Source organism: Anopheles funestus, chromosome 2RL (assembly GCF_943734845.2).
Source record: "Anopheles funestus chromosome 2RL, idAnoFuneDA-416_04, whole genome shotgun sequence".
NCBI lineage: Eukaryota > Metazoa > Arthropoda > Insecta > Diptera > Culicidae > Anopheles > Anopheles funestus.
Window position 1 is genome coordinate 2,112,648 of NC_064598.1, and position 27,649 is coordinate 2,140,296.

At 46.0% G+C, this 27,649-nt stretch overlaps 1 protein-coding gene across 6 annotated transcripts in view; it reads right to left on the bottom strand.

The window, feature by feature from the left end:
- LOC125760700 (homeobox protein cut) overlaps positions 1–27,649 on the bottom strand; it is a 168,920-nt gene that overhangs the window by 12,650 nt on the left and 128,621 nt on the right. For 5 of the 6 annotated variants that reach the window (XM_049421075.1, XM_049421074.1, XM_049421076.1 and 2 more), the window contains 3 exons: positions 20,913–21,094; positions 19,798–19,925; positions 15,577–17,016 (listed from right to left, as the gene is read on the bottom strand). In XM_049421075.1, the coding sequence (XP_049277032.1) occupies positions 15,577–17,016; positions 19,798–19,925; positions 20,913–21,094 (1,750 nt within the window). The remainder of the gene's footprint in view (positions 1–15,576; positions 17,017–19,797; positions 19,926–20,912; positions 21,095–27,649) is intronic. The other variant, XM_049421077.1, reaches the window with a different exon arrangement.

Here is a 27,649-nt window from a genome sequence, read left to right on the forward strand (position 1 = left end):
ATTAGCAGAAGAATGGCAAGAAATAGCGATAGACGAGAGCCTAGGCTGTCGTCGGGGTGGTAAAGAGATGGGTGAGTGGGTGAAAAACATTTTTCCTGGTGGCAAGTTACGATAATTGAATAACTAATACCGCCTAATAAAAATAATCTGAAACGGAATGGGTTCTCCATACCAGCTTTTTGGAAAGGGCCTACATTTCCTGATAGAGAGAGAGGACAGTTTTTTCTTTCGTTTGTGTGTGTGAATAAACTTGCTATCAATTCCTGCGTGCCGCCCGCTAAACAAAAGGCGCGTAATTTATTCACCCTCCATTTCTGATCGATCTAGAGTGTCTTCGCCCAGTCTCGATTCGGGGATCTCGGCAACTCCCGGAATGGGGCTGTTTTTCGCACGTGGCAAAACTTTCGTGGTGGGAAAAAGAATCATTTCTTCACCGAGCGACCTGATCTTAAGGTAAGACAAGAGCTCGCTCAGCCGTGTAGGTTTCCCGTGTGCGTGCGAGTTACATCAAAACCATTGTTCCGTTCGGGAACTTTTGGAGCAGTGGAAGGCCGCCGAAGGTGGTATGCGTCGAGAGACAGAGCGAGTCCAATGTTCTGAAGCAGTTAGTGTGTTGGGTTTATCAGCCCGAAAGAAAAAAATGTCAGTTCATCTATCGAAACCCCCAACGCCCCAGTTCCAACTCACCGCTCCACGTCAGCTAAATGGGAACTAATTAATTCACTTTTCGGAAGCGCAATGTGTATTGGATGAATTCGTAATTCAGTTCTGTTTTGCTGTCTTTGGAAACGGAATTATGGCAACGTGGGGGCTCTTTTTCTTCTCTCTCTCTCCTTCCCTCATGTGTTGGTGGTTGAATTGATACGGTTGTTTTTCTATTTACCCTGCGAAACGGTACCTTTGTTTAGTGCCGTGCGGTGGCGGCTGCGAAAATATGTTCTCAATGCCATTCGAGCGCCTCAAATTTCACAACAACTAAAACCCCTGTTATGCGTATTGATAAAGCGAACTTTACGAGACTTTCCACCGCGCGCGACATTCGTTCTAGTGCGCGGGAGTGAAACTAATGGAAATATTAAACATTCATCCTAACGATCGTGTGCCGGCATCCTTTCGCCGCTGTGGGTTGGGGGGTAGTTGGGCGGCCAATTTTCACAAAACCGAACCGGCATCGACATGCATCGGCAATAAAAATGGAAAGCAAACGTTTTTTCCCGTCCTTTAAAGCGCCGGTTTCCGGTGAGTTCGAATAAAAAATGAAACACAAACCGAACCGAAAGTGCCATAAATAAATATGGATTTTTATTAACACCGCGCTCGCACCTTCCGGATGGTTAAACCTGGCAAAAACGGGGGCAGGGAGCAAAGGTTTGTGTGGAGGTTGTTTAGCAATTTGGGAGTATAAAATAAAAAAAAAACCCCTGCGGATTCCAGGGGCATGCAAATGTCATCGGGCCACAACCTACCGCTAGATACCGTGTTCGAGGGTGACGATTATGCCATTTTGGGAGGAAATCACATAAATTCCTTATTGAAACCAATGCTTACCGAATGAATGGAATAATAAAGAAAAATGAAAGAATCCGCGCAAACACCAAAAAAAAAAAACAACCCCGGATATCCACCCTCACAACTGGCTTTCTCCCGAGGGTTACCTTTCCGTACTTTGATATTTACTACCGTTTTGGTTGCGTTCTCCTATGACGTCTTCCGATTCCGAGGGAAGGAATATTATTATTAATCTCCCCCACCTTCTCTTCTTCCTCCTCGCTCTACCTGTTCCCCTCTTACCAGTGGGTGTAGAGTGTGGTCTAATCTACATGTCAGTTGTTTATTACCTTCACCTTTTTACCAACCCCTAGCACACCGGCAGTTACCGATGAGTCCCTTTTATTTCTTCCCTATCGACGAGATCACGCGGTCGCTGTAAAATATTCGCGGGATACAGGTTATTTATTTCGTATTTATGCGTCCTCTTTATGCGTCCTACCACCCACCGTCGTTGGAGGGGTGGATTGGTGAAATGTCTCCGTTATGGTAGGCATTATTCCTTCCACCTTGATTCGCTTGAGGGTGAGCATGATTTATACTACAGGACTCTTACACGCTCACAACAGGCGGATGGATGGAGTGGAAGGGAGCGGAACCTTTATGAAATTGGCACGCCCGAGGTCGAGGGAAATTGACGAAATTGTCACCGCTTTTCCCGAACCACCACCGACCGACGTTTACAAGATGAAGAAGAGGTTTGATGAAATATTTTCAATATTTTTCCCATTCCCAGGGCTTTCTCCGGGTTTGCTTCGGGGCTCAGGCATTAGGCGCGCTTCGGTGCAGGGTGGATTTATTTGATTTTGTCGTCGGATGTCGCATAGAGACAGAGCCGATCCAGGCCGACACACCCGGAAAGGGATGTACGCTTGGCAAGGATGTCGGTAACGGTTTATTGAAGTGTAAACAGAGTGCTCCTTCCCATTCCGTGGCATGATAGCGTTTCGGCTCGGAACATGAAACACAAGGACGACGGGGCCCGGTGACGTCGTGATTGATAAATGTCATGTAATCAATTATCGTTAAGGAGAGCCAACGATAGGAAGACAAGGACCGTACAAGAACAAAAAAAAAAAGCGGGGAAAAAAATCCTTGATGTGCCACTTTTGATCTCGCTGTCTCTATTGGGGAAAAGTGCGACACTCGCTGTCACACCGCCGCAACAACGGGATAGGCCGGTTGGCCTTGGACAGGAGCGGCGTAAAGAACATTGCCGTGTCAGGATGGCGCTGATTTATGGCAGCGATAGAGATTCAGCGAAAGATTCCCTCTGTGTCTGTGTGTTTATCGCATCGTTCGGTCGTTAGATCGGCGATGATGAGTTCGAATGCGTGATTTTTCGATTTTAATTACCCGCGGGCGAGAGCAGACTTGTAAAGGCGACGGTGTCTTTTCACTTTCGTTTGGAAATAGATCGATTGCGTGTAAGGCCATCACGGCGTCTACCACAAAACCATCGCCGACGCGCCGTACGCCGTGTGTCATCGAAATGTTATTAACCTTCCCCATGTTTTCGGACGGATCATCGGGGCCCCAGAATGAAATCGAATTTATAAATATGTCGTGAATAATTAATTAATGCCGCTAAGCCATCGGGCATCGCGGTAATGTTGAGGACGAGCGACAGACGACTTCGGTTCGACATAAAGCCGAACGATCGTTCACGATCCGCCAACACTCCGCCAATTTGCATTGGTTACGGGTGCTGCTCGCACAGTTTTCCACCATGCGTGCGTGCGTGAGTAAACAAAGAAATGTCACCGGCCTCGGATTTTCCATCACCAATGCAAGGCAGGAACTCACAGCTGCCAGGCACTGTTTGCCGGCAAACCAATGCAGCAAGCGATCGTCCCTGAACAGGCGAAGAATTGCATGCAACCTTCGGGTGACAATATATTTATAATATTAGTTTATTGAAATGTGCGATGAGGAAAAGCCGTTTCGGCGCGCACGCTAAGCAAACCCGAAGGTTCGCCTGGCCAATTTAAATTCATTCGTTCCGTTCCCGCCCTTACGGCGCGGCCCGACCGCGCCGAACGAAACGTTCCTCGCACATTACATTGAAATCTATAGTGTGTAAATTTTGTATCAATGTTATAAATAACCCATTTCGCGGTACAGCGGCGTCTGTCGCACGCAAAAAACGCATGTTTGCCGTCACGAATCAGTTGCGATCATTTGCGATCTGCACAAGCACTGGCAAACGATGAAAATGCTCGCGAGCACATTGTGGCACATTCCGTCGACATTTCCCTTTTGTGCCGATGGTAGCAAAAGCCATCGGATTCATCTGCCCTCCACTTCTTTCGCACCATTCCGTACCGTTGCCCATCATTAAACCGAGGGCGAGAGGATCGCCCGAGATCAAAGATTAAAAATGTGTCCTGTCACATTATTGCGTTTAATTAGAATGAACTGAATTCGCGAGAGCGTGCCCCCCGTGTCGTGCTTTCGTGTCGTTGTTTTTTTGGTGATGATTTGGCACCGGGGGAAGCTTGGAAAAAACATTAAATCACACTCAGTATAGCACTGTTGTTCGCTTGTATCGTCGGTTCGATTTATTGGTAACAACCAGTGACCTGCTTTGCCAGTTCGGAGCGAAGGGGCCAATTAGTCGCGTTAAAATACAATTGTAAGAAAATCGTCCGATTCCGTTGCTGGACATCGTTAGCCGTTGTCAAATTGTCATGTCTTGGTAAAATCCTTCCAGTCAATTCTTAGTGTAGAGGTGGTAAATTTCTGTTTTTTTTTCTTCAAATTGACGTCCATTTTCCGACAGGCGTGCTACTTTACATTCGAATCCCATGTCCTTGTTTCGATTCGTATTTGCGTGTGTGGGTGTTGAAGTAGAGTTTAACATTTTTAATAATAAGCTGCCAGAGGTTTTTTAAATAAGAATGGAAAATGAAATATGGCCGTTGGGTTTGCGGATGGTGGCCTCGACCACTCTGGTGGAAATCGGCCATCTTTTGTCCACCGAATGGGGTTGCATGTCTTCGGGCAATATGAACACGCTTTTTTATTCCAATCTTACCTTTCTTCTCTCTCTCTGTATCATTCCCAGCCCTCAACTGTAGACGAAAGGACATCGAAAGGTAAAAAGGACACCCTAAAGGTAAGTGTATGTTTGAAAAGTAACAACACAAAAATAGCAAAATACATAATCACGTTCGATATCGGCAGTCAAATGCAAAAGGCAGCCCGAAAGGTGGTATCTGTGGCGGTCCTATTGTGTCCTCCCGTGGTTGTAGACTGTGGCGCTACAAGATGGCGCTTCCAACTAATTAGATATTGTTTGCTTTTGACATGTAGCACCGCGGTGATTGGATGATTAATGCCACTCAAACACGCTGTTGTCCTGTCGGTGGTGGCCCGTACCTCTTACGACAAATGACCTAGCGCTGATGACGATAGGAATATTGATAGGGCTCCACGGCGTTGTCCCGTTGAGTGCGGCCGAGAGTAGTTCGATTCGAAGACGGTCTTTTCGGACACCGAATTTCTTTCGCTTAGGTTTTTGCCTTTGGTTGATCCAATAGGCGAAAATCGGAAGACGCCCAATCGAGTTGGTCGCGCAACGGAAGGGAGAAACACACAATCGCAGTTTGTTACTGTGTGTGTGGTTTGTGTTTCTGTTTTTTTTCGGTCCTTTCTCCATCGGTACTGCAGTGCCATAAAGTATAATTACAAGCGAACGGAACGGGAACCAAATGGGGGCCGCCGTGTAGGCTCTCCAGGATATCGATAGTTGTAAATCAAAAGTCCGACTTTGGCGTTTATGCGAATGGGAATGGGATGACCCGTTTTCTGTGGTCCGCTTACATACACACACACGCGCGCGCGTTTACCCGTACTATGGGTCATTCGAATTCATCTATCAGAAATCCGCACACACGCCGCGAAAGTTCCGCGAAGGGAATAAATTTCACATAATGAGTGTAATAAACAAATTAATAACCTGGTCGAAGCTTTTGTGGGAGGGGGAGGGGGTGGTCTCGTATGTGTGGGGTTTTACTTTTTTGTACTTTTCCCCAGCCCGCTTGCCCTGTCCCTTCGGTTTCCTCTCCTGCTTCGGTTCGTGGCATTCGTCCATCAGGACATCCGTGCAATGGTGAAACACACACCGGGCACATAACCGCATATCCCTCTCTTCATGGTGAGGGTTTTCCACCTATTAATATGCAAATTGGCATGGAAAGCTTTCATCATTCGGTCCGGCACGGCATCGGGGCAAAACGATCGCGGTTTGTAGTTTGTGACCGCGAACGAATCGAACCCACTACTCGCCGGAGAACTCGCTTTTGCTGACATTTCAACCGGAAGTAGTTCGCTTTTACTGTTTTTTTTTTCGTTTGAAAGAGAAAAGTTCTACCGGGGGGAGGTAGGAAAATGGTGATTTGCTACCTTCAATCGAAACACTTTGCTTGCGAACGGGCTTGTGACGAATGGAACAGAAGGTTGTGTGATGTAGGGAAGAAATCTTACGCAAAGAAATGTTTCTTTTTGCTTTTTTGCAGTTTTCGGCGGGGGTGGGGGCGTAAACTTAAAACTAAGATTATTAGCGCAGCATTCACGGTGCAGGTGGAAAGTTTTAATTAGTTCGTATTAGCAGGTTGTTATAAGGAAGAAAAACCGGAAGCTTTTCTTTTTTTCTTTTTGCAACGCAAGAGCAAAACTTGTGACCATAGTTCTTTAGAGCAAGGGTAAAAGTGCAACCAATAGGTTGAACAAAAACGTAGGAAAAATACACACACACAGCCACAACCATGGCACTAACGAAAAATGCACGCGTGCGGCTTAAAACTGGCGCACTAACTGCATTGCTTCGGTGTCGCTGTGCGGCGCTTGTGACACGCGGCGGAATAGCTGCGATTTAATTTAATTAATTAAAATACTTCATCACTATCGCACTCGACGCCCCGAATGGACCATGTGTTTCGATCGTTCTTCACTTCTCCCCCCCCCCCCCTTCCCCCGGTTCTCTTTCCCTCACCCATGGGTGTGAAATGGAGACAAGCGACGGTGGGAAATTGGACCCGATCTGATCCCAAATTCGCGCTTGAGAATAATTACACATTAATTAATACATTCCTCTTCACGCCGGACTGCCACTAAGTGAGCACTAAGTTTTTGTGCTCTACGCTATATTTAAGCGCATCGACGACGCCCCGGCATGCCAGCCGGGCGGACGTTTGGTCGTGTTTTGAATCGCTTGTTTCCGCTCACGAGCATCCCGAGATCGACGGTCGTAAACTGGTCGAACTGTCCCATAGGCAGAAGGTGCTTCCCTGGCAGAAGGTTGCGGTATTACGGGCTTCTAATCTTTAACCGCCCTTCTCCCCTTCCTGAGTCCTCCTCCTTTCGTTATCCCCCCTTCCGAGGCAATAAAATGAAATATATTCTTTTATTTACTACACACCGCGGATCGGTGCCGGATTGAACGAATAATTGCGACACCGATTCTGTGTTCTCTTCTACCTACTGCTGGGCAGGTGGCCAGAATCGCGACTACGATGATGACGAATTGGGTCCGAGCGAATGAGTTCGGAGTTTTGTTTATGTTGTTTGTGCGAGATTTTCGGGCCGCGAGATTGTGAAAGTGCTGGCCCTTGGCGAAAGGGCCGTCGAAACTGATCCGGTGCAATTCGGTTTGCGCCTGTGAGCAAATGTCAAAATCAGAGATCATCACCATCTCGGCATGTGGCATTTGATGGTCGTACGGATATTGTGGGGATCTTACGGAACAGGGACAACAACGAATGATGAGACTAAATACCATTAAAACAAGGTCACTGGTCCTGAGGTATTGCTATCTTGCAACATTATTGGCTTTATCGATGATCGATGGCAGGGTTTCGTAATTTCTAGATTGCTTGGTACCAGGTACCAGGCGTCCCCATTTTTTCTTCGTCTTCTCGGTTTGATTTCACTGTTTTCGATCGAAATCCAACGATTGCCGTCAACTCGAGACATGTTTCGACCTCCAAAAGTTTTGACCTGACTCGACGATATCGACAGAAATGCGAAATGTAAAGCCTGAAAGACGTTTAGATCAGACGTCTTACGGGTTTGCTTGTTGTTTAGGTTAAAAATAATAAAAAAGAACATCCAAAACTTAACACATTGGCACATTGAGGAAGGAACATTTAGGAATGCTTGCAGGGAAACAATAGCACTAGACCCTAGGTCAAAGTTTTTCGAATAATTTTGATTTCTTCGTTGATTGCCGTGCCTTCGACAAGGGGCATTCGTCTGTGTGTCATGTTGAGGTAGAAATCAATCAATGGCATTCGGTGTTCGAGCTGGTGTTCGAGGGAAGCCAGTGCGCAGCGTGCGGAGAGGCCAAACCTGAGCTGAGCTATTTTCGATTTCAAAGTTGACTCCGAATCGTAATCGATTGTGACGTGACCTCCGTCAGCACACCGAAATAAAGCACGTCTTAAAGAATCGTTTCCAAACGGTGACCGAAATAAGCGATGTCTATCGCACAGGGGGAAAACCGATCTCTTTCCTCATCGATTTATAGCCGAGATATTTTGTTGTATTATGTACGCGACTTTGCTGCCTGGTGATGTCGTTGTAGCGGTGGCGTTTTTTGTGCAAAACCGGTGGGATTATTTGTGAGTTGAAAATGTTAAAAATAGAGACAGTTTGCGTTTAGTTGCACAAAGGCACACACGCGCGCGCTAGTGGCTAGTGGTGGGGAAGGACTTGAGGAAGACCCCCGTGGGCCTGACAATAATACAGATAGGCATAATCAATTATTTTCCCATTTTCTTAATGCCACAACGCGTGTCCCCGTACGGTGGCGTAGTTAGCAGTTGTTTTCCGCAGCGACACAATCACCACAACACGGGGCTGACAGCACTTGTGGATGTGGATCAATAAATTATAAAAACAATGTTTTCAACAGCCGGTTTGGTGCGATTAACTCACGCGGAATGAGCGGTTTGGTTGTGGTGTGCGGCAAAGTCTTTTCATCTATCGGCCTGTGTCTGTGCAACATTTTAGGCTAATGCTCCCGTGCTCGTGCTCTCGCCGTGCCGTGTCGCCAGTCGCTGCCGAAATAACTCACCGCCACCGGACGGTCCACGATGGTCCAAGGATCCGAAGGTCCGTTTGACCGTTTTATCGCTCCCGACCCGTTCCAGTCACTTTCATTTTCATTATTTACAATAATTAGCTATAACGTCCGTGCGCGTTAAGATTCCGTCGCTGATGAAGCGCTCGGTGGTACATCCTTGGGAATGTCGTGGAACCGTTGTCACGAGAAAGTGCAACCGTCTGCACCGTACAATGACTTTAAAAACGGAATCCCCCACGCAAGACACGATACACGGGCCACAGACGTATACGTTCGCGCAACGATACTGTTTGGGGTCGTTTTTTGACATTTCGCTCTCTCTCGTTACGGAAGATTTAATTGCTCCGCAAACGAGTGCAATAAAATGCGTATTCGTGCGTGAAGAATTACAATAGCAGCATCCAACTGCATTCAGGGACCCGCTGTGAGCGGGATTAAAACAAACGGCGATTTTGGGTAAAATTGGTTTCGGTTTGTTGTGCTACCGTATTCCTTGTGGACGCATCTTTCGCTTCTACCAACGGGCACAATATTTATTCGCAATGTTTCCCATCTCCAACGCATCCAAACATGTTTGATTGTGCCGAAAATTTTGATCGCCAAATTGAGCCAACAAACCAAAAAATCCAATTCCGATTTTGGGAATATTCATTGATCTAGAAATTCGTTTGATCATCAATATCATCAGTAATTCCTTCCAGTACTACGTTTTCTTTATTTGTGTTTTTTGGGAGGGAAAATATTAATTTTTAACCATTTCGACCGAAAAACCCCGAAACTGGTGAGTGAGGGTACACCTTTGTGCCACCCCTAGCTCGCCATAAAACCATTTGATCTTGTTGAAATGCGGGACGAATGAGTTGCTCATATTTTTGGCATTTACTTTGCCCCGCTCTCACTACTCCCGCTCTTTCTCTAGCGATTCTAGCATTTGGAGCGGAGGAAGAGTGCATTATCATGCAATTAAAGTCACATCCACGATGGTGTGAGCTGAGGGCGGTTTTGAGTTCAACCTGTTTGACCTCGGCTAAGGATGGACACATTGCTTACAAAAGGACACATCGGTCCAGTCAGCAGTCAGAGAGACAGAAATCTGTCAAAAAGGGTTTTGGAAAGGGCGAAAGAAAACTTTTCCTGCCCACATTGGCAGACGGTTACCATCAGCATTAGTGATGGCGGAAGAGGCACCGAAGTTCCACCAGGATTCCCCACCGTTCGGTCCGTCGATCCCGAACCGACCTGCCGGATGTTGATCCTTGACCGGGGTATGCAACAAATGCGTGTTACTATCCGTGCCTGACCCTGAGATACAATTACCCAACATCCTAGCTGTATGGTGTGAGATAAAACAGCAATGATCGTCCTAAAGAGGAAGTCTGTGCAGTGGAGTTGGAATAACTTTTATTTAGTACAGGGCGGAGTACGGGAAGATGTCTTCATTTAGGTTCATCCCAGACAATTTCTAGCATCCTTTTCCTCATCCAGGGGACTCATACTCAAGTGCCAGGCCAATAGTCACCTAGCACGGGAAGCGAGAAACAGGAAGCTGTGAACTGTGAGGAAAGTTTACGATAAATACCAGTCGCAAATCCATATCCCATCCCGTGCAACGTAAACTAACGAGGTACCTTTAAACAATAATGCCCACGTCCCTTCTTCACAAGCAACAGTAACCACCTTCGGAATGGTGCGTATTTTCGGTAGTTTGGAATTTTGAATTTTTCCGGTAATTACGCTTGCGACCTTTCTTGCCAGGGCTGGTGGGTTTGGGTACCGAAAGGATCACATGCTCAAGGGCACACACACACTATCGGCAAAGCTTAAGCATTCAACTTATCGAACGCAATTAATTGTGAATTATCGGAAGATAAATGCCCCCCCTTCACGAGGTGAGGTAAACACTGCCGTAAAACTATGAAACCGATTAGACCCTGTTCAATGTTTAATTGATCGATAAATCATGTCCCCATTCGCCATTCCACAGTGGTTCGTTATTGGGTGGGGGGAGTTTATTTAAAATGGCCGCGAAACCCAAAAGGGAACAGGCAGCAGCAGCATCAGGACGGATGTCATTCGAGCAAGCGTTCTCGTGCAAATCGGCACACGGTCGGCCACGGAATGTCGAAAGATCACTCATATTTGCTCATTGCATTACGCGCGCGTGTACACATATATAGAGCTGCTGTGCGCTGTGTACCGATGTGCACTGATCTCGTGCGCGCTTTCTATTCAGTTTGAGCAAACAAAAGCATAAATGGGGAATGGGGATGAAAAATCGCGAAAAAGGCGAAACGGCACAGGCAAACGAGAGAGGGATGGCAAAAGATGGCACGACATCTTGAGGGCAGAGCTTCGAATCTGTGGTGGATGAAGGGAGGGCATCCGCGCCAAATGAATAAATGGCGTTTAGCTTTAAGCATCATGCGGCCCACAATCAACGGCGACTGACAACAAGATGCAGAACCGTTACCGTTGTGTTGTGTACGTGTGTGTATGTGTGTTTGAACACAGTTGTGGAGCACGGGAAAGCTAATACCCATGAGAACTTGCTCCCGCAGGGCCTATTGTTCTGCTGTCATTTGATTGAACTTTTGGCAGTCTGTTGTCGTTGCTTCTGAGGCTGTGAGTTTGAAAGGCGCGCAGAACAATCGCGGATAGAAAGAGACGGCAATAATGATAGTAATCAGATTATGAAAATTTTTCTTGAAATTTTCTCCTGAGTGTCCCCCCTCTACACACACTGAGAGAGACACCACAGCTTTTGACCTTCGCCGCCGAAAAGCAGTTGCTCGTCCCTTTTGGTACTGTTACCGTACCAGGCGTTCGATAGTATCTTGGTCGTTTCATTTTCTTTTGATGGTGTCTTTTTTTTTGTTGTATAAAATTTAGCTTCTACATAAAGTGAAGATTTTTATTTCACCTTGTCCATGTTCGCCCTGTACACTCCCCCCCGGGGGAGTCCAATGAGAGATTCCACAATCTTGCGTATCCTGGTGTAAGATCAGGATGGATCGTACAAACATAAGTTATGCTTCATAATTTTGCAACGGCACAGAGACACATCAAGCTCAGTTGCAAAAAAGATTTATCATTAGTTTTTCATGATCGAATCTTTTCGGCGTGCTTCGTTTTTTTGTACAATGTTGATGAATTGTTTCGCTTGTTACGCTTTTATTGGACACTGGTCTGTTCAGCCCAGATGGGGCAAACATTCTTCACAAGGTAGCCCTTTGGTCTGGGGAAAAAGGTGTCCGGTGCGTTGGGTCAAAGTTTAATAGCTCTTTAACTGTCGATAATTTCATCAGCCCTTCAACCGCCGGCCGAGAGTCCGAGAGTTCGAAGCAGGCCGACCATCTTCAAGGGATGGACAGTTTCAAACGATGAAGATGGGGTTACCTTGATTACAGTTTAATTGGGGACATATTTTACAAATCCTTAAATCCGTAACACTGAGCACCGGTGGAGAATGCACGATTTGTCAACTGTCACGCACAGAATGTACGTAATTTTACTGAGCAAGCGAGCAAGTGAAATCGTTCTAAATTATTCGGTCGGCCTGGTTGGCAATTGGCAATTGAGAGAAACACCCGAAAAGCATCCTCACGTGGCGTTGCTCACACCCATACAACTAGAATGAATATAAATGTTTACCAATCATTAAACTGGTTCAGTCCCTTAGCACTAACTCTCCATACCGATGGGTGGCAAATTCGCAGGGTGGAAGTTACAGCAGGCATTCAGCTTCCAAAGGGTTAGCAACTGAAATTTGATGATTTTTAATTTCCATCTTCTCGTGCTTGGGTGCACGAAAGTTTCAGGCTCCGTGGTGAAGAAACGAGTTCATACAAAACCCTTGTCCCCCTGCCAGTGATATGTTTATTTTGTTCTGCGAAGCGTAAAAATCGTTCGGTGCGCCAGGAATTGCATGTGTAGGAAAAGTTGTGCGCACATTTTTCGTACCAACGTCAATTAATTGATGAACGAAAAAAAGGGTTCCATCCTTTCGCCGAACACGGGAGTGTGGGAGAGCTAAAGTTTTTAATCTTCTGCCGGCGTTCGTTCTTCGCCATCCTCCAGGATCTTTGCCCACAAGCCAACCACAGGGAACCGGCCGGGGCCTCATTTCCATATGTAAACACTCTCACACACACATACGTCTTGAGACGACAGACTTCCTTACATGTCATGGTGCCTTCGTTTGCAAGTCTTACGGCCGTAGCCCGAAAAAATTACCCCAACTTTAGAGGTGGGTTTTGCCTGGAAAAACTCCTCCCAAGAAATGGAGGGTTTTTTTTTTGTCGCTCAAGCGAAGAACTTCGTAACGACCTCCGCAAAAACGAAGCAAAGGAGTGAAGTTTAATGAGCGGATTAGCGGTAATCGATTTTTCCAGCTCCTGCTCCTTCTCCGTCGGCTCACCGAACAGGGGGTTTTGTTTGGGTTTTTGGTGCAAAATAACCTCGTTTTGAAATAAAACAGCGAATACCACCGAAACCGATGGCAACGGAAACATTCGAACGGCGCAAAAAGAAACACGGCGGCTTGTTTGGGATGGGGGGAGGAAAAAAATGCGCCCATTTTCCCGCGTGGTGGTTTGCCGTTGTCTTTATTGTGCCTATAAATTGCCTTTATCTATAATTTATTCAAGACGGCAATTATCGCTACACGGCGAAAGAAAGTTTCCACTGCAGGATATTGAGATGTTCGTGTACGTATCGGCAATGGTTTCGGGAATGGATGAGGGTTGTGTTAGACGACCCTCCCCCAACAAATAAGCCATTCCCGGTTGAACGTGGACGCGGTATGTACGAGTGCGCACACATGTGTCCAAAGGGGGGATACGAAGTACGAAGGTGGGTTAGGGAAGGAATTGCGGAACACCAACAACAAACAACAACGGGCAAAGGATTTTGGAGGGAACTTAATGACTTGAACAAAAAGCTGTCTTTCGCAACCAAGACCCAAAGGAAGCTGTGTTTGATGTGAATAATTGATGAATTCGGTTGTGTTGCCAGGCCCCGAAAATCATTGTGCATATTTAAATTATCTCGATCGATTAATTGAACACGCCCGTCAAAGTTGGCTTCTTTCTGAATTATTGTGGGGCTGTTACTGAGAAATGGATTAACACGGGGGGTATTTTACCTAAAGACGCCGAAGAACCAACAAACCCCAGTAGAAAGGTAAAGACAATTAATCACATTTTCAAATATTTGAACCGAAAACAAAAAGCTACCAACCGTTCCAGGTGGCAAACATGACGACGATCGAGCTCCGTACCAGAGCAATTGGTTGTAGCCGTTTTGTATAAGCAAACCACTTGACAGCTGTCATCCATCTGAAGGTTCCGTGTGACCGTGTGTTCGGAGCTTCTTGATAACGTTCCACGGTTGACGACGAACCGGATATCCGGACCACACACACACACACAATCATCGGACCCGTTGTTCGTTGTCATTGTTCACTGGCTGCTTCACATTCACTCTCTTTCTGTCCTTTTTGGGCAAGATTCTAGCATTTGTTCCCATTCTTGTCTAGTTGTAATTAATGCATCCTGCACTGGTGGTTCCCCATCCAATGTACGTAATTACCATAGCAACTTAGCTACCTATCGACAGTTGTATGACAAACAATCGGTTTGTATAAAGGGGGACAAATCAAAGCAAGCCTCAAATGTCAAATGCTTCCAATTCCGTCCGAATTGTACGGAAAATGGGAACAAGCAGCTTTACAAAGAGTCAGCATCAATCGATGCTGAAATGTGCTCTTTACAAATGACTCCCCTAGTGGCAAAAGCGGGTGAATTTTTATGATTAATCAAAAGAGCAACTGAACTGACATTCTTGCCATTCTCAATCGCTCTCCGACCTGTCAAGTGTTGCACAGCGCTTTGTACAACTCGTGCACTTACTATACTCTCGGCAATCCTTGAATAGCGGAAAGGAGAAGAAGAACAAAAAGGTACAAAAATGGAAAAGACAAACGAAACTGCACGAAATCACAATGAAATATTAATTATGAACCAATCGCTCGATTGGTCTAGTGAAAAAAAGATGAATCTATTGCGAGAAACGAGCAAAAACGGTGGATTATCGTGTGTTTCGATGGTAGAAAAACTTTGCCAAAGCAAAGCGAATGAAAAAGCATTCTGAAGTGGCCTTACGGGCAAAACGATATGGCTTTCCTGGAATCTGCCAATTTTGGTGAAATTTCGATATTAATCCATGCAATGCTTCACGACAGCACAGCATCCGGAGCGAGACGGAAGCTTCTTTTGCATCATCCTGCCTTTAAGAACGGGATGGGTATGCGCGAAAGACAAACAACTCTTTACCTTAAGCTTGCGATGCTGATCGTACGATTTCATCAGGCACAATCTTCTTCTGCCGTGCACCCAATCAGCAGTTTCAGCAGTGCTGAGAGAGGATGCACTTTGGAGAAAGGCGATTTGTTTTTTTTTTGCTATCGCCGTCGTTATCGCTGCAGAGAGCTACTACACAGAGATATTGCAACGGCGTAAACTGGGCGAAGTTTTTCCCCACCCGGTTTTCATCCTCATTCGAGAGACGATGCAAAGAATGCTTGGGCAAGTTGCAGAACCATTTTTTTTTTTGGGGAGTGGAAAGAAGGAACCAGAGTGGTAGAGGAACCAGTTCCGGTAAGGTAGAGAGGAACCGCGTTTCTGAAGGAAACTTTTTTAATAAAACATTATTTATGCTTCCGTACGAGCTTCTTTGGTCGTTGCACACTGGCATATTAATGCATCCTGATTGCTGATGTTTCTCGTGCTTTCAAAAATTGATGAACAGTTTAAATGTTTTTTTTCTTTTGCTCAAAACTGCAATTTGTGTTGTCTTCTATGGCCATTTTTCCATCCTCATCACTGGATGCTCCCAGTTTGTAATATAACGTTTCATCATTGGAAGTAAATCGATCAACTTACCTTTCTTCGGAATTAGAGATTTGAGCAGCATGATGGCGTTCTCGTCACACGCCCAGGCGTGCATCTTCCGATAGCTGTCTCGTCCCTTCTCTGTTAGCTTATCCCAGGGTTTCGGTTTCGACAGCAGCTCCGATACGGTACCCTGGGACAAACCGAGCACGTACTTCGCGAACAACCGCTGGCCAATATTGTGCACGGACAGCAGCTCCCGAACGCGTCGCGAAATGTGCAGCGTGTCCAGATTCTGGTTCGCGTACTTATCCATATTGTAGCGAAGCATCTCCTGCAGCTTCGCCTCCATCGGATCACCCTTGGGGATGAGCGAGTCGCCGAGCCGGCCGACCATCGAGCCCGGTGGCATCTGCATGTCGGAAGCGTCGGCAAACCGGAAGTGTCCCCGCTCTTGGAATTGAAACGGAAGTCCCTGTATGAGATTGCCCGAGCCGGCCCCATCAAGCCGGCTGAGCGCTCCCAGCGTGTTGTTGTTGTCCTCGAGCGGGCTCTTGGAGATCGACATTGGTGTGAGGCCACCGCCACCGTTCAGGTGCCGATCGTCGTGCCGCGACGTTTCTTCGCGCAGGATCGGCGTGCTGGCGGAGGATGAGTTTTCGTGATGGCTGCTGGCTTTGTCCTGGTCGAGACCGGCGGCATGATGCGCCAGCGTGGGTAGATCTGTCGGGGGCGAGTTAACAACATGATGGTGGTTCATTAGTAAGGCTGGATTGCGTGCCGCGGCGGCGGCGGCGGCAGCAGCAGCGGCGGCAGCTGCCGCTGCCAGTCCCGGCGGAGGTGGCGGAAGATCGAGCGCCCCCCGGCGCCAGCTGCTGACGAGCTCTTCGCCCAGAAACGACCCGAACTGCTCCACGTTCTGCAACGGTGGGGCCAGGAAGGAACTCAACCCGGACATCGGATCGTTCGGGTTGGACGGGGCGGTCGTCGTCATCGTCGTGACCGCTGCTCCAGCTGTCGTTGGTGGGGCGCACAGCTGTTGCTGGACGGTGACGGAAGACGACGGTGATCGTAAGGTTGGCTGGGGGGATCGAGACGCAAGCAGGGGCGGATGCAGCGGGGGCTGCGGCAGGGGCGGAGGAGGGCAACCGATACCGGATGGGGTTGATGAGCAGTTATTGTTAATTTCGCTCGAAGCAATGCCGGTGGTGGTGGCGGCGGTGATGGTGTTGTTAGTTGGCGAGTTGCTGTTAGTGAGATCGTGCGTGCTGTTACGCGATTCGCTACCGGCCAGATCGCCCGCAGCCGCACCGGTGTTGCTAGAAGCGGTGGTGACCAAAGCTTGGCTGGTGATGCTGCAGCTGCTGTTGCTAGCATTCGAGGGAGAAAGTGCACGGATGGGCTGCGAAGGGGCAGCACCGCTTCCGGCACTACCGTCACCATTGGCGCCACTGCCACCAATGCTGCTGGGGCCGCTGATAAGTGGGGATCCTACGTGCAAGTAAACCCGATAAGCGGCACGGAACGAGGAAGAGAAAAAAGAAGAAAAAAAAGGGCAAACATGTTTAAAACCTTGCGGGGATGCCCTTTGAAGCGAGAACAGCGAAAGAGCAATCAAATGTGGGAAGGGAATTCAAAAGTAAAATTAAATCAACGACAAATAAATGTCAACAAACGATTGATCCACTGTTGGGATATGGTACATTGCAACTAAATGTACATAAAAATACAATTATGATCAAAACGATAAAACAGACAGTGAAAGTGAACTGGAGCAAAGGAATAGTCTCAAAACATATCAAAATGGAAAGTAATATGAATATTATTGGACTTTTGTTTATGTGTTGTTCAATATTTTCTTTTATTCCCGATTCTATATTTTTCTTACTGATCGTTTCATATCTTGTGAATGTTTTCGTATTTCATTTCGCTTCATTATTGTGTCTCATGTATCATTGTACGCGAAGAAAGAGAACGAAAAAAGGCGAGTGTTTTGTAAGGGCATGTTGTGTGGCAGTGGCTGATGGTGTTGGTGGTTTGAATATTTTTTTTTTCCAAGGGACGTTACTGTATGGTTGTGTAGTGCAGCGGAGTGAAGAAAACTTATGTAAAACATGTTTATTTTCCCATGAAGCGGAGGCCGTTTTGAATGCAGCCCGGGGTCTTCCATCGCGAGGGAGGGCATAGGGACGTTCGTGGGCTGTGGCAGGGCGGTGAGAATAGATACAGAAAAACAGAAGCGATCTACTGTGAGGACGCGGGTCCGGATGACAGTGATCGAACGCAAAACAATAATAACAGTAGCCATAAATTTCAATAATTCCATCATCGCGCTCACCCACGCTTCTTGGTGGGGCCGTTGAAAACAATCGCGGTGGGGAACGAGTAACGAGCGAGCGAGAAAGAAAGACGTTGCGATCTTTACTTTACACTTCGATTACACTTGATCGTCATTCGAATGGGAGATCGCAACAGAAAACCAAGAATCCATTCGAATTCAATGCAGCCCAAGCAGCCAAATAACAAAGTAGGTGAGGTTTTTTTCGCTCCACTGACCGGGCCACTTGACGGACGGAGCCGAGTGTTTGCCAAGTGTCCCCAACCGGTGTTGGAACCGGGCCACAGGGCTGAGAGAGGACTGGCATATTATTCTGTTGCTATTTTTTCGCAATCGCGTGGGATAAATGATCCGTTCGCTGATCACTGTTCGGGTTTTTCGGCGTCACAAACTACGCTGCCACGTTTCGTACAGCGGTTGGTTCTATTCTTCGGTTGGAGGTTAGCTTTTTTGTCTTGACTAATGAGGAAATTTTTATTAATTGTCAGAAGCATTTGTGCTAAATAAAAGGTGGCAAAAGGGGATTTTATTTTCTCTTTTCCAACCCCATTTCGCTCGTAGTGTGGCGAAAAATGTACCTCTTTCGAAAATTAGAATTAAAGCCAACATATATTCAACAGACGCACAGACAAACAACACAATACTCAATCAGTCGCGGGTGTGTGTGTGGGCGGTCGGGTAAAGATCGTAAAAATAAAATTTAATGCCCAAAGGGAGCCGACGCAATCGGGGAAAAAGTTGCGCCGCCAACCAAGCTATAGCGGCGGGCCCCGTGGGAAAAACAGGCAAGAGGAAGCAATACCGTTCGTGTTCGAAGCTGATCGAGATCGAGAAACGGTAGCACCGTTGCGTAGTGGATGTAGTGCACCATATTGAAACAAATCCTCCCAAAATACCGCCAGCAAAAGCCAACTGTTGAAGATCGATCTTTGGGGTTTTTTTTTCTTCTCTCTCTTCTGTGAGCATAAAGACAGCCAGAGATACACACATCATTAGTATGTAAACATAATTAAGAGCCCGGGGATGCCTTCGCTTCACTGTTGCGTTGGAAGCTTATTGAGTGCAACTGGCCGTGGGACCTCCCTGGAGAGCGACAGGCATGCGTTTTGTTTACGTACAGCGATCAAATATATGCAGTAAAACAAACATACTTAATACATTAGTAATGAGAGCGCGTGTTAGATATTATTGATCGTATCGATTGAGCGTGACAGACGAATTGCTTTTAACAGGTGTCGGCAAAGGGTGTTGAATTTCCCTTTGAGGGTTTCAATATCGCAAAGTATTGCTTGGCCAATAAGAAATGGGGTCGATTGATGAGTTGTAAAAATTGGCGCCATTCGTGTTTCTGTGTGTGAATCTATGGGTTGCATTTTATGACCGGTTCAAACCCGTATGAAGTCTAGTCGAGAGTTTGCTTAGACAGATTGTGTGAGTTTTTGTTTTTTTTTCGAGTAAAACTCGACGTTCTTTTTTAATGTTCGTGCCACGACGTGCGGTGGGTTCGTTAGTCGAGCCCGTCTAGTGGTAAATGGGTGAGTTTGAATCTAATTTAATGAGTTTACGATCTGACGCGACGCTGCCGACGCCGCCGACGCCGCCGACGCCGCCAGTGAGATAGAGTTATTGCACTGTATGATCGATGCGCCTCCATCTACTGGGGGGAGTTGAGTTAATGGATACACGGTACATTGTACGGTATAGATGTGTACGTGTGGCTGTGTGGCTTGGTGTGAAGTGGTTGTTTTTTCGCTTCTCACAAATGACTCACAAACAACATCGAGCAGATTGAAAAAAGCAATAGACACAGACACACTCCAACACAACTGGGTGATGTAAAAGCTTCATGCACCGGGAAAACAGATCATGTGCAGCATGCAATCGTGTCGGAATAAAAGTGGAAAATTTGGCAAAAAATATGGCAAATGACTTACCTTCCGAAGTGGTCGACGATGATTTGATTGCCTCCGTTTGTGCCGCCAGCGCTTTGGTGCGTTCGAGCAATAGCTCCTGGAATTGTTTCGACTCGTGTGACGCACTCAGATCCACCGAGCGAAGCATACTGGCAAGATGGGAAAGAAAGAGAAGATAGAATGAAAAAAAAACACGTTAAAATGCATAACTAAATGCAGATGTGTGGGTTTTTTTTCTTTTTTGCTTTAAATCGTTTTCTTTTTATTTTATGTATCGGACCGGGAACAATTTAAACTTTGACCCAGTGGCTTCACGTGCTTCGGTGTTTGTAATCCACTGACATACATCCACCAGCGTATGAGGGAGGAATAAGGTAATGCAGGGAGGAAACCATGCAAAACCACAACAGAAACAAAAAAAACACATAAAAACACAATTCTAAATCCACGTTCCCTCGCCGGTAGGTAATTTCCCGGCCCGACAGTCAGTGTGATTCCGCTGGCCTAGGGCAGGCCGATTCTTTTCTACGGATAACAGATCGTCGTTTTTTTGTTTTGTTTTGTAAAAATTCCATCCAGTTTTACAGCAAAAGCAAAATTCCTTTTTTCCCGGGTGAGGAAAATTGTGTAATGTGTTTTCCGCAAATCGTACCGAGGAAAATCCATCTTCCGTTGGGTTTGAAAATTCGACATTCTGTTTGTGGATGGTGCCTGGTTCCCCTCATGTTTAAAATCGCACACCGAACACAACCGACCACGAATCCTTCGCGTACGCGTGTCTGCGAAAGCAAAAGTGAATGTGCATGTGTGTGGGTGTTGTAAAAAAAAATGGAGAAAGAAAAGGTGGGTGGAAAACGCATTCACCGCAGGGAAGCTTCAACCGATAGGCCGAATGATATGATGGTGGTTTATGTTTTTGTTTACGTGTCGTTTTTTGGGCGATTTGATTGTGCGGGATGGCCCACCAAAAAAAAAGAAGGTAGGCTAACAAAACAAAACACTGTGGCAAAAACCCTTCGGGCGAACATATACACATAACAGAGTAGCTTGGCCGATCCCGAACCCGGGCGATTGGGTAATGAGATTCAAAAACGTGTGGCACACCATAAAACGAGCGCCAGGGCTCGCGTTATTACCTATTTTCCTTTTTGATATCGTCAAAGTCCTGCTGCTTTTCGATGCGCGACTCGAGCCGCACGATGTGTTGCCGCTTCTCCTCCAGCCGGTCCTCGAGCCGCTGGATCTGCAGGTTATGCGATTCCTGTATATTGGCGATGGCCGTCCGCAGCCTTCCAACTTCCTCGAACAGGAGCGATATCTGTGACGAAGAAAAACGAAAAAAAACAAATGGGGAAAATGAAACACATTTTAGTCAAATGGATCGAACAAGCGTTGGAATGAGCGGTATGATTAATGATATGAGAATGTGGTTCCCCTTTTTTGTGCCTTGTGCGAAAAACTGGAAAGCAGAAGGAGGAAGAGCGAAGACCGGAGGTAGACCAAATTGACAGCTATCCGAAATGAAGGAGACAAGTGATGGGTTAGCTAGGACGACATATCCTTCACTTCGGCGTTTCTTCGTTCTTCGTGTGATGCAATGTGGTCGGAAATATAATTTTCCGAAAATTAATTAATTTCCCGTCATGTCGTCTTATTGTAAATCTATTAAACAGTGATAAATATAAATCGCCCCGTTTGCTTGTAGCGTTTTGCGTAGCAACAGCTACAAATGTGTCCTTGTAGGCGGGAAGATGTCACCGAAGAATTTACTTCCAATGTGTGGAAGTGTTCAAGAAGAAGACCATCTTCGAAGTTCCATCGACCTCAGGTAAACGTTTCCCTTTACAAGCGTCTTACAAATGGCATCTCGTTTTCTTCGCCCAACAAGAAAGCAAGCATGTCGTTGTGGAAGGATTCGATACCGATTTGATCCATTAATTTTCAAGCCGTCCATCTCATCGATGGCAGCCAGGATGGCAATGGGTTTTCCCTCATTTTCCCTGCCTGAAAGCCGCATCGTTTTAGGATGAATGCGATAAATCAAAATTGTAAATACGATACCGCAAATTTCTCCCCAAATCACAAGTGGCAAGACCTTTTCACAGTGGATACAACGATGCTGATGCTCATTTCCGGCAGCAGAAATCGATCGTCGTACCCGTTTGGGCACTGTTGGTGCTGCGGGAATGGAAAACCGATAGCTGTAAATTTAACCGTGCCAAAGCTGCTGTCGCTCACTCCATCGAACCGTGGCCAGACAAACAGACAGCCAAATCAAATCCTTATCAAATCGGGAATGGAATGCCAACCAGACAAGAAACTATTCTGATTCATTTTGAGCGGATGGATAAAGTTTCCCAGCGAAACAATCCTTTTAGGGCGAAACGGGCCGGGAAGATATACGATGGGAAATTAATATTTTGCAACGGAAACGCCAACCATCGACGGTTGTTGACGGTGAAGCTTCTTTGTTGGGTTAGGAAAAATGGCTGCATTTCCCGCTGCTAGCAACCACCCTTGATGGTGCTCAAGGAAAAGCTCAATCACTCAGCTGGCAAAGCATTCGCAGGATGAGTTTCCTGAGTGATTCCAATCTACGCGGTACTTCTACTCCCCCAGAACTGTCCCAGTTCACCCGTCTCACTGTCCTTCATTACGGCGATGGAGTTGCGGTTTTTGGAGGATTTCAAAGAAAATCACAGCTTACTGTCGCGGAAGCAAACGCCCGCCAGTTGGAGGAACATAAATTCCAATCAAACCTCGAACGGAGCGAGAGATATGGAAAAAAAGGATCATTAGAGAGTGGAGAAAGGATTGGTCGAAAGGATTTTCCACCCATTCCAGCATTGCAGCTATGTTTGATACACCCGCACCAGACCTTAGATAGCAGTTATTGACGATGTTTGGATTATTTCGAGCCAGTGACTCTTTCCTTACCCACACCGCCACCTTTTCGTGCATTCGACCCGCAACCCGGCCACCTTTCATTCCCAGCTTATTGTAGAGATTGTAACATAAATTTCATGTTTTTAAAATCGACGCCGGTCATAATGGTGTTCCAGTGCTCCGTTTCTCCACATCCGCATCGTGTCCGCACCGGAAAATCACTCGACCGGGATGATATTCTTTTATCTACTTCGGTGAGTCGGTGAGTCGGTTTGGCCGGTGTCGTTGACGGTCGCAATAGCCTCGGGGAATGGGAAGCTATCGTACGGGACGGGTTCACGAGTTTGGTACGATCTCACTCCCAGTGCTGCCCTCATTGACCAGGAGGAGATGAAATAATATTTGGAGATTATTAGGTTAAAAGCAGCGTTGTAGCAGCGCCTTTACAAATATTGAATATCGATCTCATTTTTTGCCGGTCCGTGCGCGGGACTGTTTTTATGTGACGCTTGATGATGAGCAAACACACCCATCACATCGGTTCGGTGGGATCATACGATCGATATTAATTACAGATAACCGTGGATTTGTACGTCACCTCGCGGATATCGTGGTCATTTGACAGGTGGTTGCCCTAACCACCACCGGGAGAGCTTGCTAATAACTTGCTCATACATTACGATTAAAGAGGCAATTGTTTTTGTTTGGTTTTCAGCGTGCCAAGAAGAGAAGCACTTTTTACGACACGGGACATGGGACGTCAATTTTTCATGATTTACCCCGTTGAGAGCGTATGTCTGTTCATCGGATGTAACCGTTGATTAATCACTAACGTCAGTGAGTTCTAGCGTCCATCTTTGAGACGACTACATCCTCCAGGATGGTGTAGGAGGCTGCGAAAAAGTGTTTGTGTGAGCGAGTATATTGACTAATTTATGACCAACGGATGGATCTTTTGCGAGTGCACAGACTGGACATTGGGCGGATGCCGCGATGCCATCCGGGGAAAAAAAGGATATGGACAGTTTGGAGCGTCAATTTATTTTCATTACGCTTGGTATCGTACATATGAGGAGGTTCGGACGTTCGCGAACGTTGAGAAGTGACACAGATTTCCTCTTTCACACTGCGACAAAATCATAAAAATCTTCTCGTCTCGCGCAAGGATCTCCCCAAAAGGACAGGTTCCACTCTTCCTGTCCTGTCTCGCTGTGGGGTTTTCTAATCCAGATCAACTGGACTCAGGACGTTCTGGGTGAGACGGTTCTTCACGAATGTGGGCGAAAGATGGCAACTGCTGTAATGTCCTCTTCAGCCATTCCGCTGGTGGTTCTATCAGTTCCGTTCTATCAGCTCGTCATGTGGGAAAGGTAGATTCGATGCTTTTAGTAAGAGCATAGTGAAGGGAGCAAAAAAAAGGTAACAAACATTTTTGACGAGCATCCTTGAAAACGGTTCGAACGCTGTGGTGGCCGGTAAAAAGGCGGCACGAACGTGTTCTGTAATCCTTTCGGTGGTGCAGATTTACTCGTAGGGAGAATATTTTGGTTCCAGTTCGTGCTCCGAGAAAAGTTGTCACATATTTTGAACTTCTGGTGAAAATGTCTTTTCGTTCCGGAACCACGTCAAAGCCAAACCAAGCGTGGAAGCCTCTGAATGCATGTAAATAGATATAAATTTTATAAATATACGTCCCAACGTTCGTGAAACTGCTGGATGAATGGAAAACAAAATCCTATGTTGGATGGACGAAACGTGGCCTCATCGCTGCGTTCAAGGAAACGGACACGAGAGGACTCTTGATGAATCTTGATGTTTTTTTTGTGTTTTTGGGCAAATGGTCACCAAGAGGATTTTCTGCCACTGCCAAGGGAGTGGCGAGTTGGCGAGAATGGGTCGGAAATGTTGCTCCGGAATCAATCCATTTTGCAGCGAAACACAAACCTCAAAGGATGTGTGTGTCTGGGCGACTGGGCAACAGGCAGAGAAGCAAGGCATCCGAATGATATATACCTCTTAATATTACCATTTCAAATCAGTCGACCGTTATGTCTACGATTTCCTTTTTTTTTTGTTGGCCAGTATGTGCTTTTGGGATTTTTTTCGCGTGTGGAGTCCGCGCTGCGAAACACTCAGTCATCCGCTACAATCCATCCACTTCCGGACAAATTTTCCACCACCTGTACCAGAGACTTTTGTGTAGTGAAGAAGATGGAAGAGATGGACAAATATTATATATTTGGAAACTCTCATGTCCCGATGGTACGGGTGAGTAGCGTGTCTGCTCTGGGACGGTATCATCAAGATTATCTATCATATTATTCGCTGAAGTTCGTGGTTTCGTGTCCCATCCTTCCGGGTGTATCGTTATCCCAGCCAGACAAACCGCGTTTTTGAGAGGATTTCATGATGCGAGTCTTTTTTTTGTTGTTGTTGTTGAGTAGTTGTTGCCTCGGTCTCGCCGGTTGTTCTTTTTATGAGTGACATCCCCGGCAACGACATCTAGGACCACTCGAAAGGATGCGAAAGGTGATGTAAAAGATGGTGGAGAAAGGACGAGGTATTGAAAAATATTATTTATTTGTACATCAATATGCCACGGCAGGAGCGACTAAAGGAAGAAGCACTTCCCATGTACTGGATGCGTACAGAGTACATATAAAACAGGAAATATTCGTACCACCCTCAGTGGAAATGCGTTCCAGCAATATTCCAATGGAGAACCAACGGAAGAAGAGCAATAAGTGTTGGTGTGTAATTAAAAATAAACTCCATATCGAATACGGGCGTTACACAGTTTAACCGCTGGAAAGAAAGAACACAGCGCTGTTCGACGTCATGTTTGAAGTGGATCATCGTAGGCAGGTCTGCCACTTGAATTTTAACGACTTGCAAAAGACGACATCGACCAGAGGACCCGGCTCACCACCACTCACCTGCCCCGTTTTACCGGCGGATCGTTATCAATTCTATAGAAATTGATCCTCATTAGGCGGATGAATCGAATGTTCTTTTTGGCTTTTGTGTGTACAACCGATTCTTCGCTTGACATTTGACAGTTGATGCGGATAACGAACGCCGCTAAGTGGTTCTATGAACGCGATTTGCTTGATAAATTCTTTACGGTGAGTTTTATTGATACAAAGCATCCTCCGCACAGCCTGGAATCAGCTTATGCATGAAGGGATGAGGAATAAAATTTGATTGTGTGCCGACAGGACGCGGACATATCGTTGCAAACCCATCATCGCACCAGACGGAGGGCCTGTAATCGAATCGTTAAAATTCATAACTTCCACCAAAAAACCAGCGGACACATATCGAGTGCCGGTCACTTTCATTCGTGATTGAATTACAAATTTTCGCCGCGAATGGTGTCCTGTACGCCTGTGTTGCAAAGCCGTATGTCGCGTTCGTATCATGATTGAATTAGTTTGTCCGAAAAATTGCCCATTGACATTCCAAAGCCTAGTGCCGGAGTAGAGTTTGTCGGGTTAGTTAGCATAAATGGAGCCGCCCAGTATCGTTTGACGAGATGATTCGTAAGATCGTTTGTAGCATAGTCTATTTTTATCACATGCGGAAATCGAACCGTTCCCTTTACAAGCTTGATTTAGCTTAAGCTGAAGAACGAAGCACATCTTGATCGCCTTCTAAAGTCATACAGCAGCGAATAAAAATGATGATCAATTTTGTTCTCAGGAAAAAGTAATGATAATGAAAGCATAAAGCAATGGAAGCAAAACAAGTGCAAAACAGTGAGAAGCGAAACAGCGAATCCTTTTAAATCCTTTCAAAAGAATTGTTTTTTTTTCCTGTGTTCCTAAATGTTATATCCCTTTTTTTCTCAACCGACCAACAGTCCCAGTGATATTCATGGTCCAGGTTTCGAATGAAGTGGCATCGGTATGCGGCATTTGGCATTTGAATGTACACAGTCATTGTCTTGCTTGTGAGCTTCCTCCTGCCAGGAGGACCTTTGCTTCTTCTGTGGCCAGTGCCGCACGATTGTGCGTTTTCCGTTGTGTTCACGCAAATATTTTTTGACAACAACCAAATAATCTATACCCTATTTTTATGAATATGTAGATGATATCCCTTTGCTACTGGGTCCTATTGGTTGGGGGTATGTATTTTTGCTTCTTTTTTTTTTTTGTTTCACTCTCCGAAACTTGGGAAAGTGAATGAATGTAGAAACCATGCCCACGCGTTTTGGGACGATCACCAAATTGAAAAATTATGTCCAACCACTCCCTGCTGTCGTTGAAGGAATGGCATTGGGTTTGTGGTCGGTTTTTGTGTGCCCGTACTCGCGATATCCCTTTTTACGTACAACATTGTGTCCTGTGCTGTGAGAGAATGATGGCTATTGGCCATTATACCATTTGTTGTTTTTTGTTTGCCTAACAGAGACCTCGCCTGATGATTAGGCGAATGGACGAGGAATCTTTTTTATGTGTGAGAACGATATCACGGTAGACATTGTTTTGTGGGGGGTTGAGGGGGGGGGGGGGTGCGCTGTCGAATTCGTACTAATGGTCGCACAACAGGACAATTGAATGGGATAAAAATAACCGAAAAATAATATAACCACAGCGTACAAACGTATGGTATAATAACGCTGGTTAGTTATTAATGGATTGATGGTTGGCATGGACGACAACGGCTTTCCACACAATCACAGTTGGGTGCGAATTTTACGATTCAAAACGAGGACTAAAACAAAAAACCGGGAAACTATTTCGCTCTTTTATGCTGATAATGTGCAATCTAAACAAGCAATCGGCATAATATTAGATGGGGGGGCTATTTTTGCCAAAAACAATATTCCACGGTAAATTTGTGTGTTGTGTGTTACCATTAATGTTCCGTACATTCATAAACATCTTCCACAACGCATAAAACTGTTTATTTATTTCTTTCTGAAAAACTGGTGCTACGTAGGTTTATTTTTCGGGAAAAATAAGACTAATGTTTTTTCCGCCTC